The 16,767-nt window shown below is 34.6% G+C and overlaps 1 protein-coding gene across 1 annotated transcript in view; it reads left to right on the top strand.

Annotated features, from left to right (window-relative positions):
- Nucleotides 1-16,767, top strand: part of LOC149789667 (uncharacterized) — a 37,547-nt gene that overhangs the window by 1,259 nt on the left and 19,521 nt on the right. Inside the window, exons 2-5 of the mRNA XM_089973091.1 lie at nt 1,720-2,334; nt 4,606-4,748; nt 6,597-6,845; nt 11,677-11,798. Of these exons, the coding sequence (XP_089829217.1) occupies nt 1,720-2,334; nt 4,606-4,748; nt 6,597-6,845; nt 11,677-11,798 (1,129 nt within the window). The remainder of the gene's footprint in view (nt 1-1,719; nt 2,335-4,605; nt 4,749-6,596; nt 6,846-11,676; nt 11,799-16,767) is intronic.

Raw genomic sequence — 16,767 nt, 5'->3', positions numbered from 1 at the left:
TAGTAGCATTTTCATTCCATATTTCAAATTTAAGCTTAATTAAGTGCCTATTCCAAGGACACATTGAGGTAGTTGACTTGTGCAAATTTTAGTAGGTATCATACCCTTAACAGGACATTAGAATTATTACAGACTTCCTTCATTGATGTATATTTGTATAATATGCATGACTGTATAGATTTGGAGTGAGGGTGAAGAATTATAATGTAAACAAATAACATGTATGTGTGTGAGAGAGAAATAGAAAATAATGGTGTGTAACGTTGCCTTCTTAGTAAGAGGAGTGGTTAATTGGATATGGCTGGCGTTATCTAGAGAATGACCTCCCTTCAATTTCAACAGAGAACTGAGCTTGAATACTGGACAAATATGAAGCAATACAAGCCCCCTTTGACAAGAAAATAACAAATGTAATTATAACACATTAACAACGGCAATTCCAATTCAAGTTAGATTATATCAATATAATTTTACATGTGCGTCTAATTTGGATTTATTTCATCATTGTAATGAGAGGTAAAAAGAGCACAATGTTCACGACCGTTTGCATCACCTTCCTGTCTGGACCATATATCAACATCTAGTTTATCCTTCCTAAGCTCTATGCTTAGCCCCTTCATGGACTTCCTGGTCCCTTATTCTGACCTCATCCTTCTTTTCTTCGGACTACTGTCTCCAGACTGTCTCGTCTCTTAGAAAGCTGTTCCTTATTGCTGTTCTCTTTTCAGAAATTGTGTATCCTAACACAAAACCCTGTCTTTCTGTTTAAAAGATGGCCACATGTTCCCTTGCTTGGTTAACGAGGAAAGCAGTATTCTCTTAAGGCTTTCCAAGGAGTCAAGACACTTTCCTGTTTCAGGAGATTTTCAGACTAAAGAATTTCGACTAAGGTCGTCACTTTAATGTCTGATTGCCCTAAGTTTATTGCTTAATTTGTTCTACCCAATCGTAGGCAGCGATCCCTAATGTTTCCCAAAGAAATAATTCCTTTCATCAGTTTTAGACAGCTCAGAATCTGTGAACGACCGTGCGTAACATTTCCCCTTTCAGCAAATGATAAGTGGTCATAGCTTCCTACCAAGAGGTTAGTGTTGTTAGCTCAAATGTTTACTTTCTATGGACTGTGTTAAGATACCCCAGTCAAGTTGAAATGCTGCTCCTTTGAAGTTTACACTGACTGGGGGGGGGGGGGGGAGATGAACGAAGAAAGTCGAAGTGACCCATCGAAATACTTTTCTGGCTTAAATGTGATAAAATTGTAATGCTCAATGCATTCAACTTTAGAGTTCACTGCAATTTACAATTCGAAACTTCACATAGTGCAAAATGGGTAAAGTTCGATATGGCCTTAAGATCAATTTGCATATGCAAGCTATGCCACTCTCACTTAATACATACTCTATTATTATCATTATTGTTATTATCACCAATGCACTTTCATCAATAAATGTTGGACATAAAATATATAATGTTATCAGGGTGTTTATTACTTCTTTCAAAAGCACTTTGAAGAAAGTTTTTACACTAAAGAAGTATCGCAACAATTAGTAACAGCCGTAGTTTCCAAGAAATACTGCGCTGAGGCAGTAAAAAGTAATTTGTGCAAGTATTTGTACTTAACATAGATGTTTTCTTTGCTATGTATTGTATGTTGTGCACAGAGTAAACAAACACTATATATGTGGCTATAATACAGCCATCTTTCTGTTGTTCTCTAAGATTCAGATAAGTTGCTTCGACTTCACCGTCTTGTGAAGCTACTGACTGATCAAACTGAGAGTACTGAGGACCGTGGTGCGCTGAAAGGATACACAGAGGTTATTTATGAAAAAGAGACAACCCCTGAAGATTCACATGGTTTAGTCCATTATAATGACAGTGATGCTAATACATCATCCAATAGAGGGGTAATCGATATCAGTGATTTTAGTGTTAGTTCAGAGTTGGATGTTGACCAAGAAGACGTTACCAAACACCAACCAGAAGGATCATCTTCTGTCAAGGCAGATCAGGGACTTCCATCTTTGGATGCAAACAGTGTTATGATTCAGGAGGGTGAAAGTGATGTAACTAGTAGAAAAGATGCAGTAATGGAATTCCTTAAGTTGGTCAATAAGAAGGCAGACAAGCTAGAAAAAAGCGTAGTGGAACATGCAGAATTGGGAATGTGGGACTTTGCAGGCCAGTATGTATTCTATACTACACACCAGACCTTTCTCACATGTCGTGCAATATACCTCTTGGTCACAGATCTTAGTCAGCACATCACAGATTTTGTGCAAGATGATGAATGCTACTTTGATACAGAGGGAGCACAACTTTGTCAGGTTCAAGGTAGTGTTATAAATCCATACTTTGGAAACTAATATTTTGGATAATAGAAATTAAATGAGTAATGCATATATTGACATGTTTAATTTGTATGGTATTACACTTCCAAGCCATAGAAAATTCAAATACATAATGTGGATGGATTATTTGAAGGTAAATATTCTACTTTCTTCTGTATAACGTATTTCAAGGTATTTAAAAAAAATGTTTGTCAGGCAGAGTTTATCATGTTCTTATATGTACGTATTTTACATACGTTTAGTCCTTGTAATTGTACTGCATAACTTGTGGCTTGTTGATACGATACAGATGTTGGGTAAATTATATAGCATCATGATTATTGTCACAATACAATATACATTGTAACTGTAACTGATTTATTGGGCAAACCTTTCAAGAGTTAGCCATACCATGCTCATGAGTAATGGGAGTTCAGTTGAATGAGCATTGTATTTATGGATGTTCAGTACTTCCAAGGCCAGTTCAAGTTGGCATCCCTTGGGAAAAGTACTTGTCTTTGAATTCAATTTCCATCCATCATGTTATTAATCATATTCCCAGGGTGCAATTAAGAACAGAACAGCCAAGCAAACATGCATTGCTAGTACCTAGATAAAGATTGATTAAATCTAGGGGGTAGGGGAACATGCATATTAAAATACTGCTTCCTAATTATTTCTTCCAATAAAGCAAATGTCAATGAAGTAAAAAAATTAAATTTATGTTGTTTATTGTTTTCCTTCAATAATACTTAATTTAACTGACTAATGGTAAGAAAGAATCCTATCAAATAGGATGTTAGGCAAACCACTCTTCAGTTCAGCTCTTTGGCCAAAAGAATAACAGTATGTGATCTCAAGCACTCTAAGTCATTTTTATAAATGTAATATTTAACCCGAAAAGATTTTTAAATGTGTCCAAGCAATTCATTCCAGAATAACTAATTGGTGCTTGTGCAGGCCATTATTAATGCTGCTCACCTATTTGTATCCATACTTCCTTTCAGAGTAGAGGGATCTGCATTGTTTCAATATAACATTACTATGACCTCCCCTTGAATGCCACATCAGACTAGCGGCCACCTGCATCATATGGCCATAATTCGAATATGGCACCAATGAGTTTATGTTTAAAGGTACTTTGCTAGGATGGCCATCCTTCTTACATAGCCAACAGCTGGAATATTTGAGCAGAAACTAAAGTTTATCTATCACAAGCTTCCAAACATTAATGTCATGAATATTTGTTGATTTTTTATTTGAATACATTGACATCTGATTTAATATGCTGATCCATTAAATTGGTTACCCTTACTGCTGTGTGTTCCTCAGATCCATTAAATTGGATTACCCTTAGTGATGTGTGTTCCTCAGATCCATTAAATTGGATTACCCTTACTGCTGTGTGTTCCTCGGATCCATTAAATTGGATTACCCTTAGTGATGTGTGTTCCTCAGATCCATTAAATTGGATTACCCTTACTTCTGTGTGTTCCTCAGATCCATTAAATTTGGTTACCCTTACTGCTGTGTGTTCCTCATATCCATTAAATTGGATTACCCTTACTTATGCGTGTTCCTCATATCCATTAAATGGGATTACCCTTACTGCTGTGTTCCTCAGATCTGTTACATTGGATTACTCTTACTGCTGTGTGTTCCTCAGATCAATTAAATTGGATTACCCTTACTGCTGCATGTTCCTCATATCCATTAAATTGGATTGCTCTTACTGCTGTGAGTTCATCATATCCATTAAACTGGATTACCCTTACTGCTGTGTGTTCCTCAGATCCATCAAATTTGAGTATCCTTACTGATGCGTGTTCCACAGATATTAGGTTTTGTCACCTTATATAATTACTTTATTCTGGTACTTACAATTCTAATGCAGTGGGAAAACATAATCAATTATAGTTCAATACAGAGGTGTTTATCCCAGTCTTATTGACAAGACGGTTTTGAACAAATCTTGATGATAGTTCTGTATTAAATGAAATAACATCAATACATTTAAGTTGTATAATGAAATTGATTCCATAACATTTATGTGATTTTAAATGAAAATATGAACATTTTAAAAATTGGTTAAAACTTGCAGTTTTCATATTTATTGCTCAGAGTTGAGAGATTCCTCTCTAGAAAGGCCACTTCTATTATAAGTTCACTTTTCTGATACAGAAGTGGTGTTCTTATAGGAGGGAACCCATTATTGCATATCATTATCATTGTCTGAGTATACAATTTACTTAAACTTGGCTTTGTTTCTTTCCAGATCTGGTTGAAATTTGGATAAATTCAATACATTGCTGTGCACCGTCTTCCGCAGCTGGTATCTTAATTACATCCCCTGATGTTGGCCTCCCAGTCACTCCACCTGTGATTATAGTTGGTACACATGTTGATAAAATACAAAAGGTAGATTAAATTCGAAAGTATCATTTGTTTGGTTATTCTGACATCTTAGTTTGATGCTTTGACCCTAAAACACCATATGAAACAATAACGGTGCTACTAACATTCACATTTTGGTAAATTCAGAACTGTTTTCAACTAAGTAAAAGGTAACTTTCATTAATTTTGATTAATTGGTCACACAGTCATTTTCCTCTTTTGCTATAATTCGAAGTAAGGATTTATTGGGGATGTAGAAGACCTGTTTTAGATCACCGTAATTTAGCAATTGCAACGGCTCTTATTCACCAAAGTAGGGATACATATCAATGTTCTGCTTCTTTATCTAAATGTTCATTGTAGTGCTTTCTGGCTGTCAAACAGTCTTGAAAGGAAACGATAGCTCAAACACTATTTAGCTGAACCGTATCAGGATCAAATATTTAGATAACCTTAATCGAGTCTACGGGACCTTATCATAGTCAGACATTGTCTTTGTAAACAATGGAAACATAAATAATAAACGAAAACTCTTTTTACAGCAATAATGATAATTTACTAATTGAATATGTCTTGTATAATTAAAGCCTTAATTAAAAATTCTTTAGATTCATTTTGAAAGAGTTTCTTTTGTAATGATGATGATAATGATTAAACATAAGTTTCAATTTAGTATGTCAACTTTTCTGATAATACAAAAAATAGCCATGACAAGAAAAGAAAGTTGAATATTAATATTTGTATTTTCATACCTTGTAGTTGTATCAATGGCTTTTATGGGGTTTGCAATAATTCCACTATATAACCAGGTAGCTCAGTCCCATGGAAATTAATGATTGATCTCTTGGCCAGAGGTAACTAGGTGAATAGTTCAGCTATTTCCATGTTATAACCAGGGTCAAAGTCTCTCGGGTTTCGGTTGTAGAGAGGGTAGTGGATAGACCTTGGGCCATGTTTCAGGTGTCCATCCTGAAATGCCTTGGTACTTGGAATGAAACAGTGTTCTTAATATTTACACTGATCTGATTATTATTGACCCATATTTCATATGACAAACTTTTACGCAGGAAGATTTAAATGCCATTAAAATGGTACTTTCTACATACACGAACAAATTGCACTATTACAATAAACTTGTAAAGGAAAGTGGAACTGAATAGCAATAATATTTCTGTTCTTGACATGGAATGAGTGTTGTAGCACAAGCATTCATGGTTTTTATTTTCATAAATTGTTACTGTTACTCATTGCACTTCGCGTGATTAAAATGAATCTGTAGAAAGTTTGCATCTAGATATTTACAGCACAAACAAGTCTCAATAAATGATGCAATTCAAACGTGCTTAATTCATTTTAAAGTAGTTTTAAACTTAAATAATGCATTTTAAACACAATTGATGCATTTTAAAGTTATCTGTGTTTGGTGCGTTCTTAACTTGCTTCACGGAGGGGTCCCGAGCGGTCAGGTGGTCTAAAGTGCTCACCATTACGGATCACTGCCATCTTACCTTTGTCTGCATGAGTTCAACTCTCGGATTCTGCCAATGTGGGTATGTGAGAAAGTTTGCCAGTAGCTTCTCATGGGTTGGTGGTTCTTTCGAGGGTTTTCCTGGGTTCTTCCTCCACCATTTATACTGGCCGCAATGTATAGCTTATCTTGCGCAGAAAAATGGTGTTAAACCCTACAACAACAACAACTTGCTTGATGAAATTTAAAGTTCTTTTAAAACTATTTGAATCAGATACATTCTAAACTTATTTGGTGATTTTTAAGGTTCATTGAATTATGATGCACTGTGGTTATTAGGTGGTACAATTTGAACAATTTGAACATATTTGTATGTTATACATTATTGAGCCTTTCCGTTTTAGAACAAGCGTAAAGAAGTCATTAGCAACTATTTTGAGCAGATACGCTGCATTCTGAAGGATAAACCAACATTACAACACCTGGTGGACTTTATTGTTATTGACAACACCCATGTTGACCCTCAGTTAGAGACCCTAAAAAAGCGGATTTTCCAAGTGGCTTCAAAGCAATCATATTGGGGAGAGGAAGTGCCTGCAAGCTGGCTCCCCTTGGAAGAAGCGCTTATGAAGCTCAAAGACTCTGGCCTCAAGGTACAAGAAAGGGAAAATTATAATGCATGATTTGCTACATAAAAGATGTTCATACAGTTTTGTGTACAATGGAAGATTATTATGTCAAACAAATTTTATTAGTGGCATTAGGTTTTATATGCTTGTTGTCTATCTAATCATACAACGTGGGCAGAGTTCAATTTAGGCAGGGGTAAACTGTACGACATATAATCATCATATGATCTCTGAATGGTTAGTGGTGTCAGGATGTAAAATTTAACAGATTTCATTGTTGGAACTATCACCTGAAAACAAGTAAATTATGACAAAATTCAAAACACGTGTTCCAACTTTGACTGTAACATCAGAAATATCTTACTAGTAACCAAGTAACTGGATATGTCAAGCATGTAAGTACTGTACTTAGAATTTCTAGTATAGCAAATGAAGCCTTAATTATGACATGCAAATGTCTCTGATGGTCGTGAACAGAGACAATAATGAAAATATGAAGTATTTTTTAGTGAAATAAAGGATGGTGTTTGTTTATATCATGTACACAAAATCTAATAAATAATATGCAACAGGGATTAACATGTAAAGCATTTGATTTCATGTTTTCATTCTGATAATGATATAGGTCAGGATCTTTTGCTGATAGCTGTCATAATCAATAAACATCGATGTGGTTCAAAGTTTAAAACATACTGACCTATGTTATATGCATTTTTGTATGAAGTTCCAAAAGGATATAGCATTTCCCTCATGTGTAGTTCTCCTGATCTTAGTTGAGCATAGCTTATTGCTTATGTAATGGTCTGTTGTCCATTGTCTATTGTCTGTTGTATATTGTCTATTGCCTGCTATCGTCTATTATCTGCTGACTATCCAGTAGCGTAAGTTGCTCTTGCTACTCCTAAACTATTTGGATGACTGCCATGCTACTAGACACACATTCATTACATCCGAAGTCTAAGTAAGCAAACATAGCGTTGCTTGGACATCCATTATTGCACGGTATTGTCCATCTTGAAATCTGATCAACAGTACTCATCCGAATGAGGATATTTTATGAATTAAAAAACTATCAGCATTCCCTGTTCTTCTTTCAATAGCAAATCATCATTAATGCTCTTAATCTTAAATACTCGCCGGGAAATCAACCATCCTGGACGCAATAGAACTTGAGCATAGTCATTCCATGAAACTTTCTTTATGGCTGCCAATTAAACCTTTTTCCGCATTTTCTATAGTCCTACTTACATTATTCGGTTAGCAACTTTTTAACAGTACCATCTTGATCTGATACTGTAACCTGTGATCTTATTGGAAACATCCAACATGTCTCGAAATATTTAAAGAAATAAAGAAAATCGTATTTAAAAATAGTTGCCATTGTGCATAATTTTTGTTTGGCCAATGAGAGAGCAGTATTCCATTTAGTGCATTGACTTACATATCAAGAGGACTATGACAAAGGGGGCAACTAACAGACATTCCTTAAAAATGTAATAGCTAGTCCAACTTTTTAAAGGCATTAGCAGTTTATTGCCTCAGGTGAAATATCAGTGTCTTACTGATTATGATCTGGAAAGACTTGCTTGAAATATCGGCACTGACTCTTAATAGATCATGGGAGAAGGGAGACCTATCCTCCTTTGTCGAAGCAAGAATTACGTTGAAATATTCTGAAATAGATCATGAAAAGGGAAGTGTTCTTCCTTGGTGCTAATATATGTCACACACACACACAAACACACACACACACACACAGATATATATGTATATATATATATATATATATATATATATATATATATATATATATATATATATATATATATATATATATATATATATGTCACACATCAAGTCAACAGAATGTAGCATAGTAAACTAATGTTGTGCTTGATTCACTGGCAAGGATTATGTAGCAGAAGGAAGGTGTGCTCAGTGATTCATGCCCGAAGGATAATCTAAGATCCATCTTTAATCTTTAAAAGTTCATGTAACATGCTGGTACACACCAGACTGAAGTGAATTACAATAGTCCAGTCTTGAAAGTCGCATGGATCATACATGTGGCTTAGTAGCATAAAGTGAAAGAAAGTTGTGAACGGAGCTGATGTGTCTCAACTCTAGATTGGGCAACTTGATTTGTATCATTGTGTCATCAACTGGCATGACATCGGATGTCTTGAGAGCGTTTGAGTGTATATGGAACACCGAAACATAGATCAACTATGTTGGACTATTTCCCAGATCTAAACACAATTTGAGTACTGTTCACTAATTTTGACTTGAGCAATAGTAGTGTTGTAGAGTGAATACCAAATACAGGCTGGAGATGGTGAAGTAATATATCATTATCTACCCTATTCATTGATACCAATAATGGCAGTAGAATATATGATTTGCTTTAAGAACATTCTAGTCTAAAACGTGATGCACGTTTATGGGTGGGTTGGCTAAATGATCAACAGGTTGCAAGTGTGTATATAATCTAGGAAGTTTAATTGTGTATAGGTTTCCAGGAGAGTCAAAGTGAGACATAAAATGTCTGAGAATAATCAGGTTTCCTGATATTGGTATTTCTATACTATGTTGATAAAGTCAACTATGAATGTGCATGTTTACTGTTCTAATGACTGGGTGTTGAACAGTGCAATGCACAATGGTTGCTCAAGTTTGACAGTTTGCTTAACTATACACAGAGCTTCTCAGTTTCTCTTTGGACACAAACATGGCTGGCAAAAAAACACAGTGCTGGCATGCTTGAATGGTTATTATTCGGGTAAATTGTATCTAGACAACTATAATTTAGATTGGGCAGTGAATCAATGCATGAATGAAGAGGATCTTTCAACATATCAATAAGAAAATCACGTATGATAAATATTTCATACTTTTGTCATTTAGGACAGCCATTTCTTTTACACTTATATGACACCAGTGTCAAGTCGATTTTTGGAGTCTCTATGAAGAACACACACGATTTGGTTTTAGAGATATGTCAATCCTTATTTTTTCAATGCTAAACCCTCTCATCATCTATATAGTTTAGTCACTATTTAATGTGTATCACAATACCCCCTGTTAATAATCATAAATATTAAATGTGTTATTAGGAGTTGTTTAATTCAAAAAGGTTTCACATAATCCTAAATATCAGCTGATCTCAGCTATGCAGTTTAACACAAATATGTTATCTCTTAAATATATTCACAGCTATTCAAACAGTCACATAATTGTAGCTATTTAATGAGACACAAGAAGTACAATTATAGTCTGAATATGCCTCCCCGTTTATTTGTACCCCGTCACCGATTAAAAAAATGAAAAGCACAGATTTGATTAAAGATGCATAAAACTTCAGGTATTTTAAGATTTATTATTTCTTACCTGATTATGCATAGGGGGACCCTGACGTCGTTATCGTCAGCACGTTTCACTCCAAACGGAAGTTTCCAATGTAAAATTAATAACCTGCTTCCAGGTCCTGGACAAGTCCATTTTGAACGAAGTTGTACGTGGAAGGAAATGCTACGTAGTCTTCTCTGATATTACAATATTAAGTCAAGCAAAGGAAAAGAATGACAACTGCAAATTTGCCTTTCACATGGATTTAAAAAGTAGTGTAATTTCTATGTTCATGTGTGCAAAGGGATATAACTCTAAATGTTCAACGTTATGTTAATTTACAAAATTATGTGGCAGTTACCGAATAGGATAAAATTCGTCTTTATGTTGTCTGAAGAAAATATATTAGCCCATAGTGTACACAATATGGCGCCATGTTAGCATGGAAAGTCCATTATGCATGAAAGGCACAAATGATGCCACTATTAGGGCTACTCACATCACAGTCAGGTTAGAAATTATAAATCACTGATATAATTTACTAAGATACGTGCACTTTATATCAAATAAAGATTTGTGTTATTGAAATCGGTTGTGGGCTACAAACAAACAAGGAGACATATTCAGACTATGGTCACAAGTTACATATATTAGTTGCAACACAAGTACAAGTAGTCACATTATTGTAGCTTTGAATGCCAGCACAGGAAGCATTTACATGTCCTTTGAAGTATTTTAGTCCCTTCAAGGGGAAAACATGTATGAATTGATGCATTATTATATGTATATGCATTGCATACTTGAGGCACAGTCACATTATCTCATGTTGCACTGGGCGATATGCGTGAAATCCATGAACGTAGACTGCTTGAATCTCTCTGATTCCTTAAATACGCTTTCTATTGTGTTTCTGCTGCAGTGTTTGAGAGTCCTTTATTGATGTTTCACATTTTTATGTGTTCACAAAAACCTCTATTCACAGATCCGATAATTACTGCAACCTGTTCACGTAATTATTCAATTCAGAACCGTGATTTATGCTGCTTAGTTATTTGTGTGCAGCTCATTCCCTTAGATAAATTGGTATATGCACAATTCATTCCATTCTGAAAATTGAAAAGTTCTTGACATTTGATTCATTATTATGATAGCAATGAAACCATCAACTTTTAAGCTGTGTACACTAGGTGAGCACTATTAGGCCCACCTGGGCCACTTGTATTTGTAACATGGACTAGCATTAAAAAATTTCATCTTTTCATTATTTTGCCATGTAGCATAACACATGATATTGCTGATGCATGATGCGTTACACATAACAGAGGGGATTGAGTCATTCCATAATTACACTTAAGATTATTGAGATCAAATTAAGATACCTGTATGTTGCTATATGGTAAACATATTATATAACATGGTACGAAATAACGGCCGATTGATGTGGATAAATTTCATTCTTTAAAATTAAAAACCGAATGAAAATGATGGATATGCCAACTTGTAATTGCAGATAATTTCTCGAACTGTCTTGGAAAATATAAACGAGAATGGATCTGTCAAAATAGAAAATAGTGAAGAACTGGATCTGTTTCTTAGATTTCTACATGAAACAGGCACTATCATGTATTTCAGGTGAGATTAGTTTGGTCAAGTTTGTAACAGGTTTGTATTTAAGAACTTGATAATATACTCGTTGCATGGTGGCTACACCTTTGGAAAATGAGTTTAATAAGTTACCAGTACAGTTACTTTAAACAATATTTAAATATGATGGTACAACTAGTATAATCGACACATATGATTCAAGAATGTAACCATTTGCAAGATAATTAGAAAAGAAAATAGTTTAAGGTGCTTTTGTAATGTAACATCACAAATATTGTAATTAAATCACAGTGGGCCAAAAGAACTCCTTGTATATAATTAGATTGTATGACTTGTCTGTGATATTAGAAATCCCTTCCCGGTTGCTATTTTTGCCAGTGTCCATCTATACTTTCATACATATTCTCTGAATCGATCTTAGTCCCACATCGGAAACATCATTAGAACCATTGAATACTGAATCATGGTCATACGTAAATGACTTGATTAAATTTTTAGTATTTTAAAATATTACATGGTTTTTGGATCTTGTTACACAAACACAATTACGTAAAAGCCATATAAGTCAAACAAAAGAAATTTGGTAAGCATATTAATATGTGAGTGACCTGATTAGGTTTGTAGGCCACTTGATCAGATTTTAATATACTGTTGTCCATTGTCGTTTATCCATCGGTTATCACGTGTGTCATCTCCTCTCATTGCAAACCACATGGAAGATTCCCATACAAGTTTATACATGCACACATTAATCCCAAAATCTTTAATGTCCAAAATGAAAATAGTGCTGATTGGAAAGACAATATGGTCACCATGTCAGCCATCTTGAAAGTCATGTCTGTACTCCTCCTGAACAGACATAGAGTTTACAACAGAAAGCTTAGTGTCTACCTGGTTCTAAGTGAAATTAATCCTGTGACAGCCAATATGGGCAACATGGTGGTCATCTTGTAAATCTGGTTATTGTTACTCCCACTGGATAAATTACCAAGGAAACGATTTCGCATGATATCTTGTTGATTCTAAATGGTAATGGTGCACATCTCGCATCCAATATGTCTAACAGGTCTATGAGGGTAGCAGTTAGCAGTCTCAGAGTGGGATCATGAAAGTAATTGTAGTCAAAATATATAATGCATCTGAAATAAATATGGCCAATTTTGTATCTTTTAATGAAACCTTGAGATGAAAATCAATGATAGCGTTTCATTGATCTCTGTGTTACATATGTAATTTATTGCAAAATGATGGTTGTGACACTATGATAATATGATCTATTTTTAAAGTTTGAGAAATGTATGGTGTTAATTACATATTAATATACATTGACTGCCCTATCACAACTTCAAAACAAATTATACGCTGATTTTTCAGTTGAGAATTTTAAGCAACATGATACATATTGTTTGCATTTTCTATTAGAAAAATGGGTACACGCCTGTCTCCATGCTCTGGGCAATTTCATTAGTTACCTGAGTGCACGGTAAATAAGGAAGTGTTTTAGGTGTGGGAAAATACAGTTGATTGGATATTTCAGCGCAAAGCAGTTTCAGATGAGAGTGAATACTTTATGTAATGTGAGGGATGGGGTTGCTATGGTTGTCTCTATCGAATCAGTCTGTCCAGAAACTTTTTTTTTCTGGAGCAGAACTCTTTGATGTATTACTGACCAGTAAAACCATATTAAGTACCTTTTGTACCTTTTTCCTGTTATTTTTAACATTTTCATATTCAACACTTTTTAACTCGCCATTCGGTAAAGCAAGGTAAGCTTATGTCATGGTTCTGTATCGAGTATACATTGTTCATTGTAACTCAACAATTGATAATTTTAAATTTTTAAAAGCTCAGGAACTAAGCCTGACAAAGTTTGACACAAGGCATCCTGGTCTAAAGCCCTTTCAGATATTTACAAACAAATATAGTAATCAACTGTCAGACAGGTCAGCTTGTATAAACCAGTACTTAATGGTGTAAAAGCTTTCAACTACAAACCTCTTTCACACTGTGGGATTGAATTTGACCAAAAATTAATAAAAGCCCCATGAATGTTTTCTTGACAGTATGACCTTGGATCAGGACCATTTGAATCACTGATTTTTATCAAAGCAGATCAATTTCATTGCAGTAAAAGTTAACACATTCAAACAATATTGCATTAAAACCTGTCTTAAAAGACCACCCCTTCTGTCAAAAAAGTTTGGTCTATTAAGACAGGAGGCCTCTCATCGCAGGTTATAACATTATATAGTCAATCAATGTGTGCATTGAGAATAAGGTCTTTCAAGACAGGTTGTCTCAAAATAACAGTTGTCTTTAATGATATAAGATTCAAACAATTCAGTAAGAATCGACTAGAAAATTATACTGCTTAGGGAGTTAATTGAGTAATATGTAATATAAAGCTAAGAAAAATATGAAGTTCTGTAAATGTACTATTGAGTCAAAAATGTACTATTTGCCCCTTAATTCACCAATACGTTATTTCTTGTACTCAGTAAATACTAACGCTTTCGAGTGATATTGCCATTAACCAGATTTTTAAAAATCATATGTCAGGGATTGTCGTGGGCTTCGCAAATGTTGCAAATTGCGAATTTGTTTCATTATTGGTGACAAAATATACCTTCTGGTGGCTTTTGTTGCGACAGCCTATTTGGCTGATTAATTAGTACATACAATCATGGATTTGGAGTGGATAAATTCAATGGGAGCATGAAAGGAAGCTACATAAACAAATCCCTTGTTCGTATCGACAAACCCATCATTATGGTATATTGTAACATCCGCTAATGTTGGCATCCAGCCTGCGTACTGCAAGCTGTGATACCTACAATCGACCAACGTCTGAAGACGCGAACAGAAACAGTTACAATTAACTGAATGACTGCTAATCCTTCTGTTTGTTTTTTTAAATGCACCAATAAAACAGTTTTGCTATATACGCTGTCAACAGTGCAACTTTATCATGGGTAAACGAAAGTTTACCGTTGCGTGTTTATCGTCTTTAAGATTAAATTAACAAAATTAAAACCATTTGGATTTAATGCAAATTCATCAGACAACACAGTCATTGAACCTGATGTTATAACTGCTGGTCCAACATCATCTACATGTAATGATGGTGGTAATGCTTCAAGTGCAACACCACATCATGATGAACAGGTCAAAAGTTCCCGACAACAGCTGGAAACTTGGGCGTCCGTGGCTGAGATATGATACAAAGTAAGAGCTGATGTTCTGTGATATATGCATCAAGGCACAAGTCATCAATTATCTTACTACTGGTTGTGATATTTTGAAGAAGGAGTGTGTTACCAAACATAAATCCAGGTGGGTTAAGTAATATATGCTAATTACTTTTGCCATCAATATAGTGCTACGACTCCAGAAACTTACTATGCAACAAGAAATAACAAAACGAACATGTTTTGCATAATTGAAAATAATTTTGTCAAAATACAGGAGTCAAAAAAATTAATTAACTTACAGCATTGTGAATAATTTCCTATTTAACTAAATAGTCAAATATTTGTCGGGTCATGTACATGTGAAATTCTCAAAGGACATACCATTTCTCCCTGTGGAGTTCTTTATCTCCTCGCCTACGTGCTCCCATTTTATATTATGGTCAGATCTGCCCAAACTGCACAATAGCTAAAGGTTATACTCAAGCCTCTTCGACATACTTCAGAGAAACCGCCTGTTCTACAGTGAGTGAAATCACTAGCAATTGCTTGACAAAACAACAATGCCTGTTTTCGGTATAACTAACAAAACCGAAAATGGGTGTGAATTTATGTTGACAGTTCAAATGTGGTCTCAAGCTACCATACATGTGATAACTATTTCCCACATTTTATATCCCACTTATTTCCTTGTCGTTTACCCATATATGCATATAACACTGCTTATTAAATAACATATATATTCCGAATTAGTGTTTTTGGGGAAGATATGCTCTGTATGTTTCTTCATTCCTTATTTTAATTTAATGATGGTAATTAGTGCTTATATATATATATTGCAAAGTACGATCATAGGGTTTTAGTATTAAAATATCATTAACTGAAATCAATTACAAAACTATTATTTGGAAAATAATATACATAATACAGATTTTCTTAATACCTGATGCTTTTATTTTTAAAAAATGAGACAGACTGTAGATGTCACGACAGTATATCTTTTGCATGTGATAATGCATTTATTTCAGGCGACAACAGTCATACCTATGCACTAACGGTGATGTGGTATGCAAAGACCATGGAAGTAGTGCAGATCAGTCATGTAATGATTTATTTTATAGTATTATGGTTGTATTACTGGTTGTCAATAAAATAATAACTATCCCATCTTTTTCAATTTTCATTTTCTATTACATTAATAGACCTGAAAAAATATTCACTACTTCTTCTAGCGACATTTTTTAAAAATGGCGCCAAATATTGAGGTTGACGATTTCTTTAAAGGCAGGATGCTATCTCATATATCAGATACCACTGGTCACAATTTACTTTCAGCTGATATGTTGCGTTGTTTAGCTTTTACCACAATATACCCTTCATATCCTGTGAGACGTTAGATTTAATATATGTAATTGTCAGGCTGATGACCCTACAAAGTTTCCATGCAAAAAAAAAGTAAAACAATAAGCAACACAGAAACGTGTTCCAGACTTTTCTGACTATTGTGCCAGGGCCATGTTTCATTTCATTTGTATGTAACAGTATTATATCTCTCACTTGTTAAATGGTCATGTTTTCTCCCACTATATGCGCTACCTACTGGATATGGAATAGAAAGCTTGATTCAGAAACTATCTTTTTACTTTGCTGTCTGTTAGTCGAAGTCTGTTCAGATTTACAGCAAGACAGATCAGGTTACAGCATATTATTTTAGCGATTTTATAGATAGTACAGATGCAATTTTGTATAACATCTTTTTGGTGAGTAATAGTGTCATGGGTTGTTTTTCAATCGAATACAATCAACTA

Source organism: Sinohyriopsis cumingii, chromosome 10 (genome assembly GCF_028554795.1).
Source record: "Sinohyriopsis cumingii isolate HCF-2022 chromosome 10, ASM2855479v2, whole genome shotgun sequence".
In the NCBI taxonomy this organism is placed as follows: Eukaryota; Metazoa; Mollusca; class Bivalvia; order Unionida; family Unionidae; genus Sinohyriopsis; species Sinohyriopsis cumingii.
The sequence above is the reverse complement of the archived record's forward strand: the minus strand, read 5'-3'. Positions and strand labels throughout refer to the sequence as shown.